The 11,330-nt window shown below is 35.2% G+C and overlaps 1 protein-coding gene across 1 annotated transcript in view; it reads left to right on the top strand.

Moving 5' to 3' along the window:
- Positions 1-11,330, top strand: part of TAOK3 (TAO kinase 3) — a 111,879-nt gene that overhangs the window by 1,162 nt on the left and 99,387 nt on the right. Inside the window, exons 2-3 of the mRNA XM_004709559.2 lie at positions 5,090-5,297; positions 10,801-10,872. Coding sequence (XP_004709616.1) covers positions 5,178-5,297; positions 10,801-10,872 — 192 coding nt within the window. The 5' untranslated portion in view covers positions 5,090-5,177. The remainder of the gene's footprint in view (positions 1-5,089; positions 5,298-10,800; positions 10,873-11,330) is intronic.

The following is an 11,330-nucleotide window of genomic DNA, read 5'->3' as shown; positions in this document are numbered from 1 at the left end:
TAAAAAACAAATGAACGAACAAACAAAAACCTCATGGATACAGCATTGAAATATTGTCATTTACTAAAACGTAATGAACAGAATCAGAACACAGATACAGTGCCAGAAGATGAGATCCCGAGGTTGGAAGACACTAAAAATATAACTGAGGAAGAGCTGCCTTCTCAAAGTAGGGTCAGCCATAATGACCCGGATCGAGGAAAGTCTGCATGAGTAAAGCTTGTGGGACCTGCATTGGCTGCTGGGGCAAGCTTCAAAATGAGAGGAAACAACTGCAAGCATCAATTAATCATTGGAACTTGGAATGTATGAAGTATGAATCTAGGAAAATTGGATGTCATTCAGAATTTATTTGGAACACATAAAGATCAATCATCTAAATATTAGGTGAAATTGACCGGTATTGGCCATTTTGAATCAAAAAATCATTTAGTTTACTATGCCAGGAATGACACAATCAAGAGGGGTGGTGTTGCCGATCTTAAACTGAAAGAACTGAAGAAAAAAATTAAAGCCTCAAGTTGCAATATTAAGAGTCAATGGGCAAAATATTGAATGATGCAGGAAGCATCAAAAGAAGGTGGAAAGAATATACAGAGTCACTGCACCTAAGAACTAGTCAACATTCTACCATTTTAAGAGATAGCATATGAGCAAGAACCAATGGTACTGAAGGAAGAAACCCAAGCTGAGACTATAAATCTTTAAGGGAGTAGAAAGCCTCATCTTTCTCCCACAGAGCAGCTGGAGGTTTTGAACTGCTGATCTCGCAGTTAGCAGCCCAGTGTGTAATCCACTACACCACTAGGACTCCTTAGAAACTATAGTTAAGCTCAAAGAAGGAAATTTTAAAATTACCTGAAATTCCAGCACCTACTTAAGATAAAATGTTAGTGTTTGTTGTTGGGTACTACAAAGTTGGCTCTGACTTACTGTGACCCTGTGTACAACAGAATGAAACACCGCCTGGTCCTGCACCATCCTCACAATTATTATGTTTGAGTCCATGGTTCCAGTTGCTGTGTCAGCCCATCTTGTCCAAGGTCGTCTTTTTTACACTGACCTTGTACTTTACCAAGCATGTTGGCCTTTTCCAGAGCTCCTCTTGGTTGGATTGACTCAATAGCAGTAGACAGGGGTTTGGATGGTCTCCTGATAATATATCCAAAGATGAAGTCTTGCTTCTGACTACTTCCTCCAAGACACGTTAGTTTGTTCTGGCAATCCTCAGTATTCCTCCCCAATTCAAACACATCAGTTCTTCTCTAGGTTTCTGTATTCATTGTTCGGCTTTCATATAGATATGAAGAGCTTAAAAATACCTTGACTTAGGGCACCACCCATCATAAGCTGCAAAGTAACATCTTTGCTTTTAAATGTTTTAAGTAGGTTTTTACAGGGATTTATTTCTCGATGCAATGCATCTTTTGATTTCTTGACTGTTGCTTCCGTGAGCATTGATTATGAATCCAAATAAAATGAAATCTTTGACAACTTCGGTCTTTTCTCTGTCTATCATGATACTGTCTATTGGTCCAATTGTGAGGATTTTTGTCTCCTTTGCATTGAGGTATAATACATATTGGTGGCTGTATTCCTTGATCTTCATCAGTAAATGCTCTTTTGCTTTCACAAACAAGGTTGGCTCATCTGCACTTCGCAGGTTGTTAACGTGACTTCCTCCAATTCTGATGCTGCATTCTTTCTCATGTAGTCCAGTGGCTCAGATGATTTGTTCAGCAAACAACTTGAATATGTATGCTGAAAGGAGATAACCGGAACACACAGCATTCCTGATTTTAAGATATACAGTATTCCCTTGGTCTCTGTACAAGTTCTGGAATTCCTTTCTTTATAGTATTATCCATAATTTGTTCCGATTCATAGAATCAAATGTCTTTGCATAGTCAATAAAATACAGGTATTGTATATACTCAAGTATAAGCTAATTTTTTCAGCATATTTAAAAGGTAGTTTTGTGGTAAAATTAGGTGTCTCAGATGACATTCGGGTCAGGTTATACTCGAGTATATATGGTAAACATCTTTCAAGGAGTCTCTGCTTTCAGGCCAAGATCCATCTGAAGTCACTAATGATATCCCTTCATCCACATCCCTCTTCTTAATCCAGCTTGAATTTCTGGCATTACCTTGTCGATGCACTGCTGCAACTGTGTTTTTTTAATTATCTCAAGCTAAAATTTATTAGCATGTGATTTTGTTTACTTTCATGTTATACTAATTGTTCGACAAAATCTTTGGAGTGGGCACAAATACTGCTCTCTTCTTGTCAGTTGGCTGGGTATCTGTCTTCTAAATGTCTGACAATAGATTAGTGAATGCTTCAGTGCTGTATCAGTTCTTTAAGGCATTTCCGTGGGTGTTCTGTCAATTCCTGGAGCTTTGTTTTTCACTAAGCCTTTCAGTGCAGCCTGAACTTCGTTCAGTACTATCAGTTCTTAATTACATGCTGCCTCTTGAAATGGGTGGCTCTTGACCAATTCTTTTTGCTACAGTGGCTGTGTAAATTCCTTCTTTTTTTTCTGCATCATTTAATATTTTGCTTATTTCAATATTGCAAACCAAGGATTACTTTTCAGTTTTTTCAACTTGAGAAACATTTGGTATCTTCTCCCCTTTTGGTTTTCTAAATCCAGGTCTTTGCATATATCATTAAATTGCTTTACTTTATCTTCTACAGCTGCCTTTTGAAAGTCTCTGTTTAGCTCTTTTACTTCATCACTTCTATTTGCTTTAGCTAGTCTATGTTCAAGAGCAAGTTTCAGAGTCTCTTTGACATCCACTTTTTTTTTTTCTTTAAATGACCTTTTGCTTTTTCCACATCTTGATGTCATCCCACAACTTATCTGGTCTTCAGTTATTAGTATTCAATGTTTTAAATCTATTCATGAGATAATCTTTGAATTCAGGTGGGATATTCAAGATCTTATTTTGGGTCTCCTAGACCTGTTTTAATTTTTTTCAACTGCAACCTGAACTTGCATATGAACAATTAATTGTCAGTTCCACAGTTGGCCCCTGGACTTGTTTTGGCTGATGATATAGAACCTCCCTGTTATCTCTTCCCAAAGATATAGTCCGTTTTACTCCTTTATATTCCAGTGGCCAGGCTCATATGTATAGCTGATGCTTAAGTTGCTAAAAAATACTATGTACAATGAGGAAGTAGTCACTGGTCTTGCAAAATTCTGCCGTGTAATCTCTAGCTTCATTCCTATAGGCAAAGCCATATTTTCCAACTATTGATACTTCCTCTTTGTTTCCAACTTTTGCATTCTAAGCACCAGTAATTATCAATACATATTGATTACCTGCTTGATCAATTTCAGACTGAAGAAGTTAATAGAATTATTTAATCTATTTGCCACTGGCTTTGGTGATTGGTGTGTTAATTTGAATAGTACTTATATTAACTGGTCTTACTTGTAAGTATATAGATACTATCCTATCAAAGCCAACATTGTATTTCAATATAGATCTTGACATTTTCTCTTGTACAAGGAACATTACACCATTTCTCTTGAAGTTGTCATTCCGGTCATAGAAACTGTATGATTTTTCAATTCAAAATGGTTAATGCCAATATTTTATGTTCAACCTTTAGGACACTAATGCAAAGTTTATCAATCTTTATGCGTCCATTTCATTTTTGATCACTTTTAATTTTCCTGGATTTATGCTCCATACATACATGTTTTACTATGAACCATAAGGTTTTAGGGGCTAACTTTTCAGCCATGGGCCCCTTTTTCTTCTTTCTAGCAAGTTTCATTGAAATGTGCTCACCTGGTCACCCTGCTAATATTGGAAGTACCACTTGGCATGGCACTTACAGCATCATAGCAACATGCGAGCTGCCATAGTATGACAATCTGACTGATGATGGGGAACAGATAAAATACAAGCCCCAAACTTAGATAAAGGAAGTAATGTTGCCTATCTTGAATGGAGGCTCACTCCGTCTATGCTCTATCTCCTTGTGCTTTGCTTCTTTTTCTTAAAAGAATACAAATTAAAAATATCTGCTTAGCATAATATACATTCCTTAAAGGACATTATGTCAAAGTTTGCTCCATTCTACTTTCCCAGCAGTATATGAAATTGACTATTTCTATGCTCACACCAAAATAAATGTATCTTTTTCTTCTGTTTTCCAATTTTGTGAGTGAAAAGAGGCATCTTATTATTTCAGTTCTTTGAATAGTAGTGAAGTTACACATGTCTCATATCAAATTGACCTCTAGTATTTCTTTTTTTCAGTTTACTATTTAGTGTATTGTACATATAACCAGACCAAACTCACCTCCATCAAGTCAATGCTAACTCATAGCAAGCCCCCTATGTGTTTCTGAGACGGCAACTGTTTATCGGAGTAGAAAGCACAGTCTTTCTCCCCGCACCACTGCTGGTGACTTTGAACTGTCAACCATGTGGATCCCAGCCCAATATTGTAACCACTACACCACCAGGGCTCCTATCACATATGGTGTGCCCAACTAAGTAAAATGCAGTGTACTTGCCTTGGAAAACATTACCTGAGTGGTTGCATAGTTTGGTTTTGTTTTTTGAAAAAAGATTAATGTGCATGTGTTTTGTGTAAAAATACCATATGTTATTTGTCATTTGAATATGTCAGTCGATGAATGTGCATGTATGTTTCTATCTCATTGATTCAAGAATAACTGGCACCTATATGGCAGAAAGTTGCTCAATCTTATTTGTGTGTAATCGATATCAATCTGAACATTTTTAAAGAGCACAATATGCCTTAACAAGAATATGCATCTGTGCAACCATCACAGATTTTTAAAAAACAGTTATCCTTATGGGTGTGAAATGGTATCTCATGGTACATTTTGTCTGTGCAATTCTGTGATAATTAATCATCTTAAACATTTTTCATGTCCTAATGTCCATTTGGTGAAAAAAAGTCTATTCAGATGAGGCTTTTTGGTCTTTTTGTTTATGAGTTGCAAGACATAAATGTTTTTATTATTGATTTTAATTTATATTGATACCAAACAAAATGTGTTAAAAAGAAGTTAATGGCAAACCTCATTTCTCTACAGGTGCTGAAGATTTACTAAAAAACCTTGTCAATGGGAGATAAAGGTGACTGTGATATCAAAAAGTAAAGTACTCTCAGTACTTATCATCATGCCGAAAGGGGTGCCAAAAGACCCAGAGATTTCGGATCTGTTCTACAAAGATGATCCTGAAGAACTTTTTATTGGTTTGCATGAAATTGGGCATGGAAGTTTTGGAGCCGTTTATTTTGTAAGTAATTTAAAAGAATCATTTAGATAAATCAGATAGAGAAAGTGGGAACTCTATACATTCTAGCTGTCCCTTGTGAAATATACTTTGTTAAAGGGTATCTATAGTAGGAGCCAAGTGATATTGTTGAAAAGCTGGCGTTGGGATTTCAGACATTATCCGAGTCAGTGGTACATGAATCGACCCTTAAGACCCTACCAAAAAGTTGCAGCTTGAAGTTATGCCCTGCACATTTCTCTAAGGTGCCAGACTCTTTCACGCCCTGGGAGCCTCATGCGTTATTCCCTTCACCAAGAGAACTTTTCACCTTACGTCTTCATCCTTTCCCAACTCCTGTTCACCTACAGGTCTCAACGTCAGGGCTACATTCCTGTTCAAACCTCCCACACGAAAGTAGTACTCTTTGGGATTTTATAAGACCCTCTCCGTAATACTTTATTGGGATACATTATAGTTGTAATAAAATGATTATGCATGAAAGATTTTTATTCATTTGTCTTTCTCCGAGTAAATAATAAGTTCCATTACAGACAAGGATTGAATCCATTTTGTTCATTGTCTGACATATAGTAAGAACTCAATAAATGTCACATGAATAATGACTAAATAGTTGGAAAGATCGGTGAGCTTGGAAACAAACCAACAAACATGTATACCTGGCCACCTTTTGGCTATAAAACATCAGAGACTGTCCACTGTTCTTTGACAAAAAATCAAAATCTGTAATGTGGGCCTCCAAAATGCCCCTTCATGATATGATTCCTGTCTATCCTTGAACTCCATTTCCTCACTCCCATTGTTCTAGTGATATTGGCTTTTGTTTCATCATCCGTCAGAGGGCTTTGCATAAACTACTCTCTGGGATGCTTTTCTTCCCATTTTCATCATCTTAATTCCTCTAGATCTATTGGTCTCAAGTGAACACATACCCTTCTTGATAGTACAGGTCTCAGTTGCAATTTAATATTTGTGATTTTAGCTTGGCTACCATGTGTATTTATCCTATTAGAGCAGAGGTAGATACTGGCCTTATTTGCTCACAGCTATATATCCAGCACTGAATCCAACATCTGACAGACTGTGGGTACTCAATAAGTATTTGATGGCTGGATAAGTGGGTGCATGAATTATGAAGGATTCAGAGAGTGTCATATACTAATAATTAGTACTTTTCATAAATCATAATCATATTGGCAAGCTAGAAAGACTGGTGTCTAGCTACCACTGTTTTTATACCTAGACATTGAAATTCTACTGTAGTTTCTTTGTAGTTGGCAGGTTCTATCCAGAATGAAGCCAGGAAATCTACCTAAAGTGAATTGTAAGCTGCCTCAATTCTTATAGACTAATCAGCTGAAAATACATGTTATGTTCAGAGGAAATAGAAATTATTAGTTTGATGAAATATTGCTGTGTATTTATATTTACATAAGTAATTTAGAAATTAGCAGGAAAAGAAGTAAGATACTAAAATTAAATGAAGTAAATTGTAAGAAATTATATAAGAAGAAAATATAAAAGGATTGAGCATACTCATTTTCATATTTGCTTAAATACAACTAAGTCTATATCTTTCTAGAACTGCCTTGTGGAACTCAACATATCATCCATTATCCACCTAAAGCAAATAATTTAGTTCAGTTTCTCTGCCTTTTAGTTTTAGTTGAAGTAAATAAGTACAGAAAAAGTTGGTTATAAATGCCAAGTAGCTACAGAATACTTAAGAAAACATTAGAAATGCATGCTAAATTCTCAATAACTATATTTTAAAAGAATGATCTTGTTAAACATTACTTAAAACAGTGACACTGTTGGAAGTGTTAGGAATGAATATTTCAAGAAAAAGCTTGAAATGCTTAGAGACTGTAATTATTCATAACATAGTATGGAGCACTGGAAAACAGGTCTCATTTATAGTGCCCATTTTCTGTACTAAAACATTGTTTTTAATTATCTTCAGTGTAATTTGTTCTGTACTTTAACCACTGTAATATTTGTATTAGAAATATCTCCTAGCCATAGAAAAATCAGCATAAAAATATTGTTAGGATTTCAAGTCATCTACCCCAATCGAGTATCACTTTTTGGTAAGTTTGTCATACTATAATGGTTTGGCTGTCGCTATGATGCTGAAAGTTGTGCTACTATTATTTCGGCTATCCCTATGGTCACCTGTAGTAGGCAAGTATCAGAAGAACTTATAGATTAAGGAAGAGACAGTCCACTCGTGAAAATGTAGCCACCGTGAATACCTTCTGAACAGCAGTGCCACGTTGTCTGACATAGAGTCGGAATATGAGTTCTTCAAGGTAGAAGGCACTCAAAATATGACGGGGGTAGAGCTGTCTCCTCAGAGTAATGTCAACCTTCATTTGCTAAAGTGGCACAACTCAAAATGAAAAGAAACAGCTAGAAACATCCATTAATAAATGGAATGTGGAATGTATAAAGTATGAATCTAGGAAAATTGGAAGTTGTAAGACATGAAATGGAACACATAAAGATCAATATCCTGGGCACTAGTGAGCTCAAATGGACTCGTATTGGCCATTTTGAATCAGACAATCATAGTATTATGCTCGGAATGACAAATTGAAGAGGAATGGCATCAAATCCATCATCCAAAAGAACATTTCAAAATCTTTCCGGATGTACAGTGCTATCTGTCATAGGGCAATGTAGTCACAAGGTTGACCAATTAATACAAGTATTGTTCAGATTTACACACTAACCACTGTAGATGCATTGGTAATTCCTGGTGTATAGGATGTGAACCAGAGGATGAATTAATAATTGAAATATATGGCCTTCATCATAGAAACAAAGCTAGAGATTTCATGATAGAATTTTGAAAGACTAACAACTTCATCATTGCAAATACTCCTTTTGAACAACATAAATGGTGACTACATACATGGAAGTTGCCAGATAGAACATACAGGAATCCAGTAGACTTTGTGTGTGGAAATAGATGCTGAAGGAGCTCAGTATCTTCACTCAGAACAAGACCAGATGCTGTACTTGAAACTGACCATCACTTGCTCATCTGAATGGAGAAGTTGAAGATTAAAGCAAGTCCACAAGGAGCAAAATATAACTGATTATATCACACTTGGATTTCGAGACTGTCTCAGAAGACATACAACATTGAATACATGTGTTGTAGGATAACATCAAGAACATTCTACACGAAGTAGCAGAGATCACTATAAAGATGAGGAATAAAGAAAAGATCAACGTGGATATCAGGAGAGACTGTGAAACGTATTCTTGAATTTAGAGTAGTCAAAGCAAATACATGATATAATGCGGGGGCTGAACAGAAATTTTCAAAAAGCAGCTTGAGAAAATAAAGTTGAGTATCATAATGCAATGTGCAGAGTCCTAGAATTAGAATACCCACTCAGCACTGGTCAAGAAGATGAAGAACTAATGGTATTGGAGGAAGAGGTATAAGCCGCACTGAAGGTGTTAGCTAAAACACGAGTCCTGGAGTTGACAGAATACCAATAGAAATGTTTCTACAAACTGATGAAGAGTTGGAAGCCCTCACTTGTCTGTTAAGAAATTTGGAAGATAGCTAAGTACCTGACTGACTGACTGAAAGGGACTTATATTTGTGCCAATTTACAAAGAAAAATGACCTAACAGAATGCAGGGATTATAAAACAATATTCTATCACATGAAAAAAATATTTTCCTGAAGATAATCCAGAAATGGTTGCGGTAGTACATTGATTAATAGCTACCAGAAATTCAAGTCATATTTAGAAGAGGAGGTGGAATATCATTGCTGATATCAGATAGATCTTGCCTGAAAGCAGAAAATACCAGAAAGATGTGTGGATCATAAGAAAGTCAGGATAACATTGGAAGAATGGGGATTCCAGATCACTTCATTGTGCTTATGTGGAACCTGTACATGGACCAAAAGTCAGTCATTCAAATAGAACCAGGTAATGCTGCGTGGTTTAAAAAGAAGAAAAATGTGCATAAGGGTTGTATCCTTTCACTCTACTTATTATTCAGTCTAAATGCTAAACACATAATCCCAGAAGCTGACCTCTCTGAAGAAGAATGCACTATCAGGATGGGAAGAAGACTTATTAACAATCTTCAATATGAAGATGGCACAACTTTACTTTGCTAAAGTGAGGGGATCTTAAAGCACTTCATGATGAAAATAAAAAACTACAGTCCAGTACAACTCAGTATATACATATATTAAATCCTCACAAATGGAGCAATAAACAACTAGAAACATAGTCTTAATATTAAAATTTTAGAGGCAGCACAATGTGAAAGATAGTTATATTTGAAAGATATTTTTAATGAAAGTCAAAATATACCTTCTAAATGAATAAAATATCTTAAAAGTCCTTTTGTAGAGTTTTGTATTAGAGCAGATTTAAAAATGATGACTAATGGATACCTTGTTTGCATAATAGATACTTTTAGGTACTTTTACCTTATTGCTTTTGAAAGACATTTTTTAAAAAGATTGTATGTTGACTTTCTCTGCTTTTTGATATTCAGTAAGAATATGGAATTGAATTCATTATACACCAGTGAATTATTGTTTGAATTAACATTTTAAAATTACTAAGAAACTTGTAATAAGTGAGGAAATTCTTCAATCAGTTGTATTTAAGAAAATAATTATATGCCCCCTCAAAAAATTTTTTCCAAATTCATAGATTATATTGATTCAGATCTTCTATCTCAAAGGCATTGTTGTAGATAGTGTTTAGGGCCCATAATCATCATAATACACGCAGCCAGAATAGCTTACTTGCATGAGGGGTTTGACTGACGCAGACTGACTTGAAAATAGTTTACTATATGATTAATCTTACATTTTTGATACATAGTTCAGTATAGAGGCCCCTAGCTACATGTAACTATTTATTAATTACAATTTATAATTCATTCCCTAACCATATTTTACATGGTATTGTAGTGAACAGTTCAAATATGGAACATTTCCATAATTACAGAAAGAGAGTCTCTAGATATTACTGATAGATATTCTGTGATAATTTTTTCCCACAGATATCTGTACATTATTACTATTTTACAGAAATAAGATCATACTAAATAGCTTATTTTTATATATATGTTTGACGTCTTTTCATTTTACTGCATGCACATATTGATTGCATCATTATTTTAATGGTTATTTTATTAGATGATACCAGATCTGTTGCCGTGGATTGACTTTCTACGTGGTGAAGCTAGTATGGATATTTTAGAAATATGAAAAGTTTTTGTTTCATTGAATATATTTTATTAAACTTTTGTCCTTTCTTATACTGCCATCTGTGCTGTAAGGAGCTGTATCTTAAAGTGGGGTGTAAATGTTTATCAGGCCTGTTAAAAGTTGGGCAGTATTTTAGAACTATGATAAGGAAGTTAGAGAATGTTTTGGGGATTTTTTAAGTCTGCTAAAATATTTGTGGCTGAAATATTAATTAAAATTTTTTTCTTCTGTCCGCTAACACAGGCCACGCATGCTCATACTAATGAAGTGGTGGCAGTTAAGAAAATGTCCTATAGTGGAAAGCAAGCACATGAGGTAAGATAAACATTTCATGTATGTAAATTGACATGAGGAGTGAATATTAACTTGATGGCAGAAGTCATTCTTTGAACACTTCTTTATCACAATTCTTTTTTCCCTAAATATTCCTTTTTTTTCCAACAGACTTTTTAAAAATCATTTTATTGGAGGCTCGTACAACTCTTATCACAATCCATACATACATCCATTGTGTCAAGCACATTTGTACATTTGTTGCCATAATCATTCTCAAAACATTTGTTTTCTACTTGAGCCCTTAATATCAGCTCCTCATTTTTTTGCCTCTCTCCCTGCCCCCCATGAACCCTTGATAATTTATAAGTTATTATTATTTATAATTATTATTATTATGTCTTATACTGCCAATGTCTCCCTTCACCCACTTTTCTGTTGTTCGTCCCACAGGGAGGGGGTTATATGTGGATCCTTGTAATCGGTTCCCCTTTTCCACT

The sequence above is a fragment of the Echinops telfairi genome, unplaced genomic scaffold (assembly GCF_000313985.2).
Source record: "Echinops telfairi isolate 266 unplaced genomic scaffold, ASM31398v2 ScPeMD7_7412;HRSCAF=8450, whole genome shotgun sequence".
Taxonomy (NCBI): domain Eukaryota; kingdom Metazoa; phylum Chordata; class Mammalia; order Afrosoricida; family Tenrecidae; genus Echinops; species Echinops telfairi.
The sequence above is the reverse complement of the archived record's forward strand: the minus strand, read 5'-3'. Positions and strand labels throughout refer to the sequence as shown.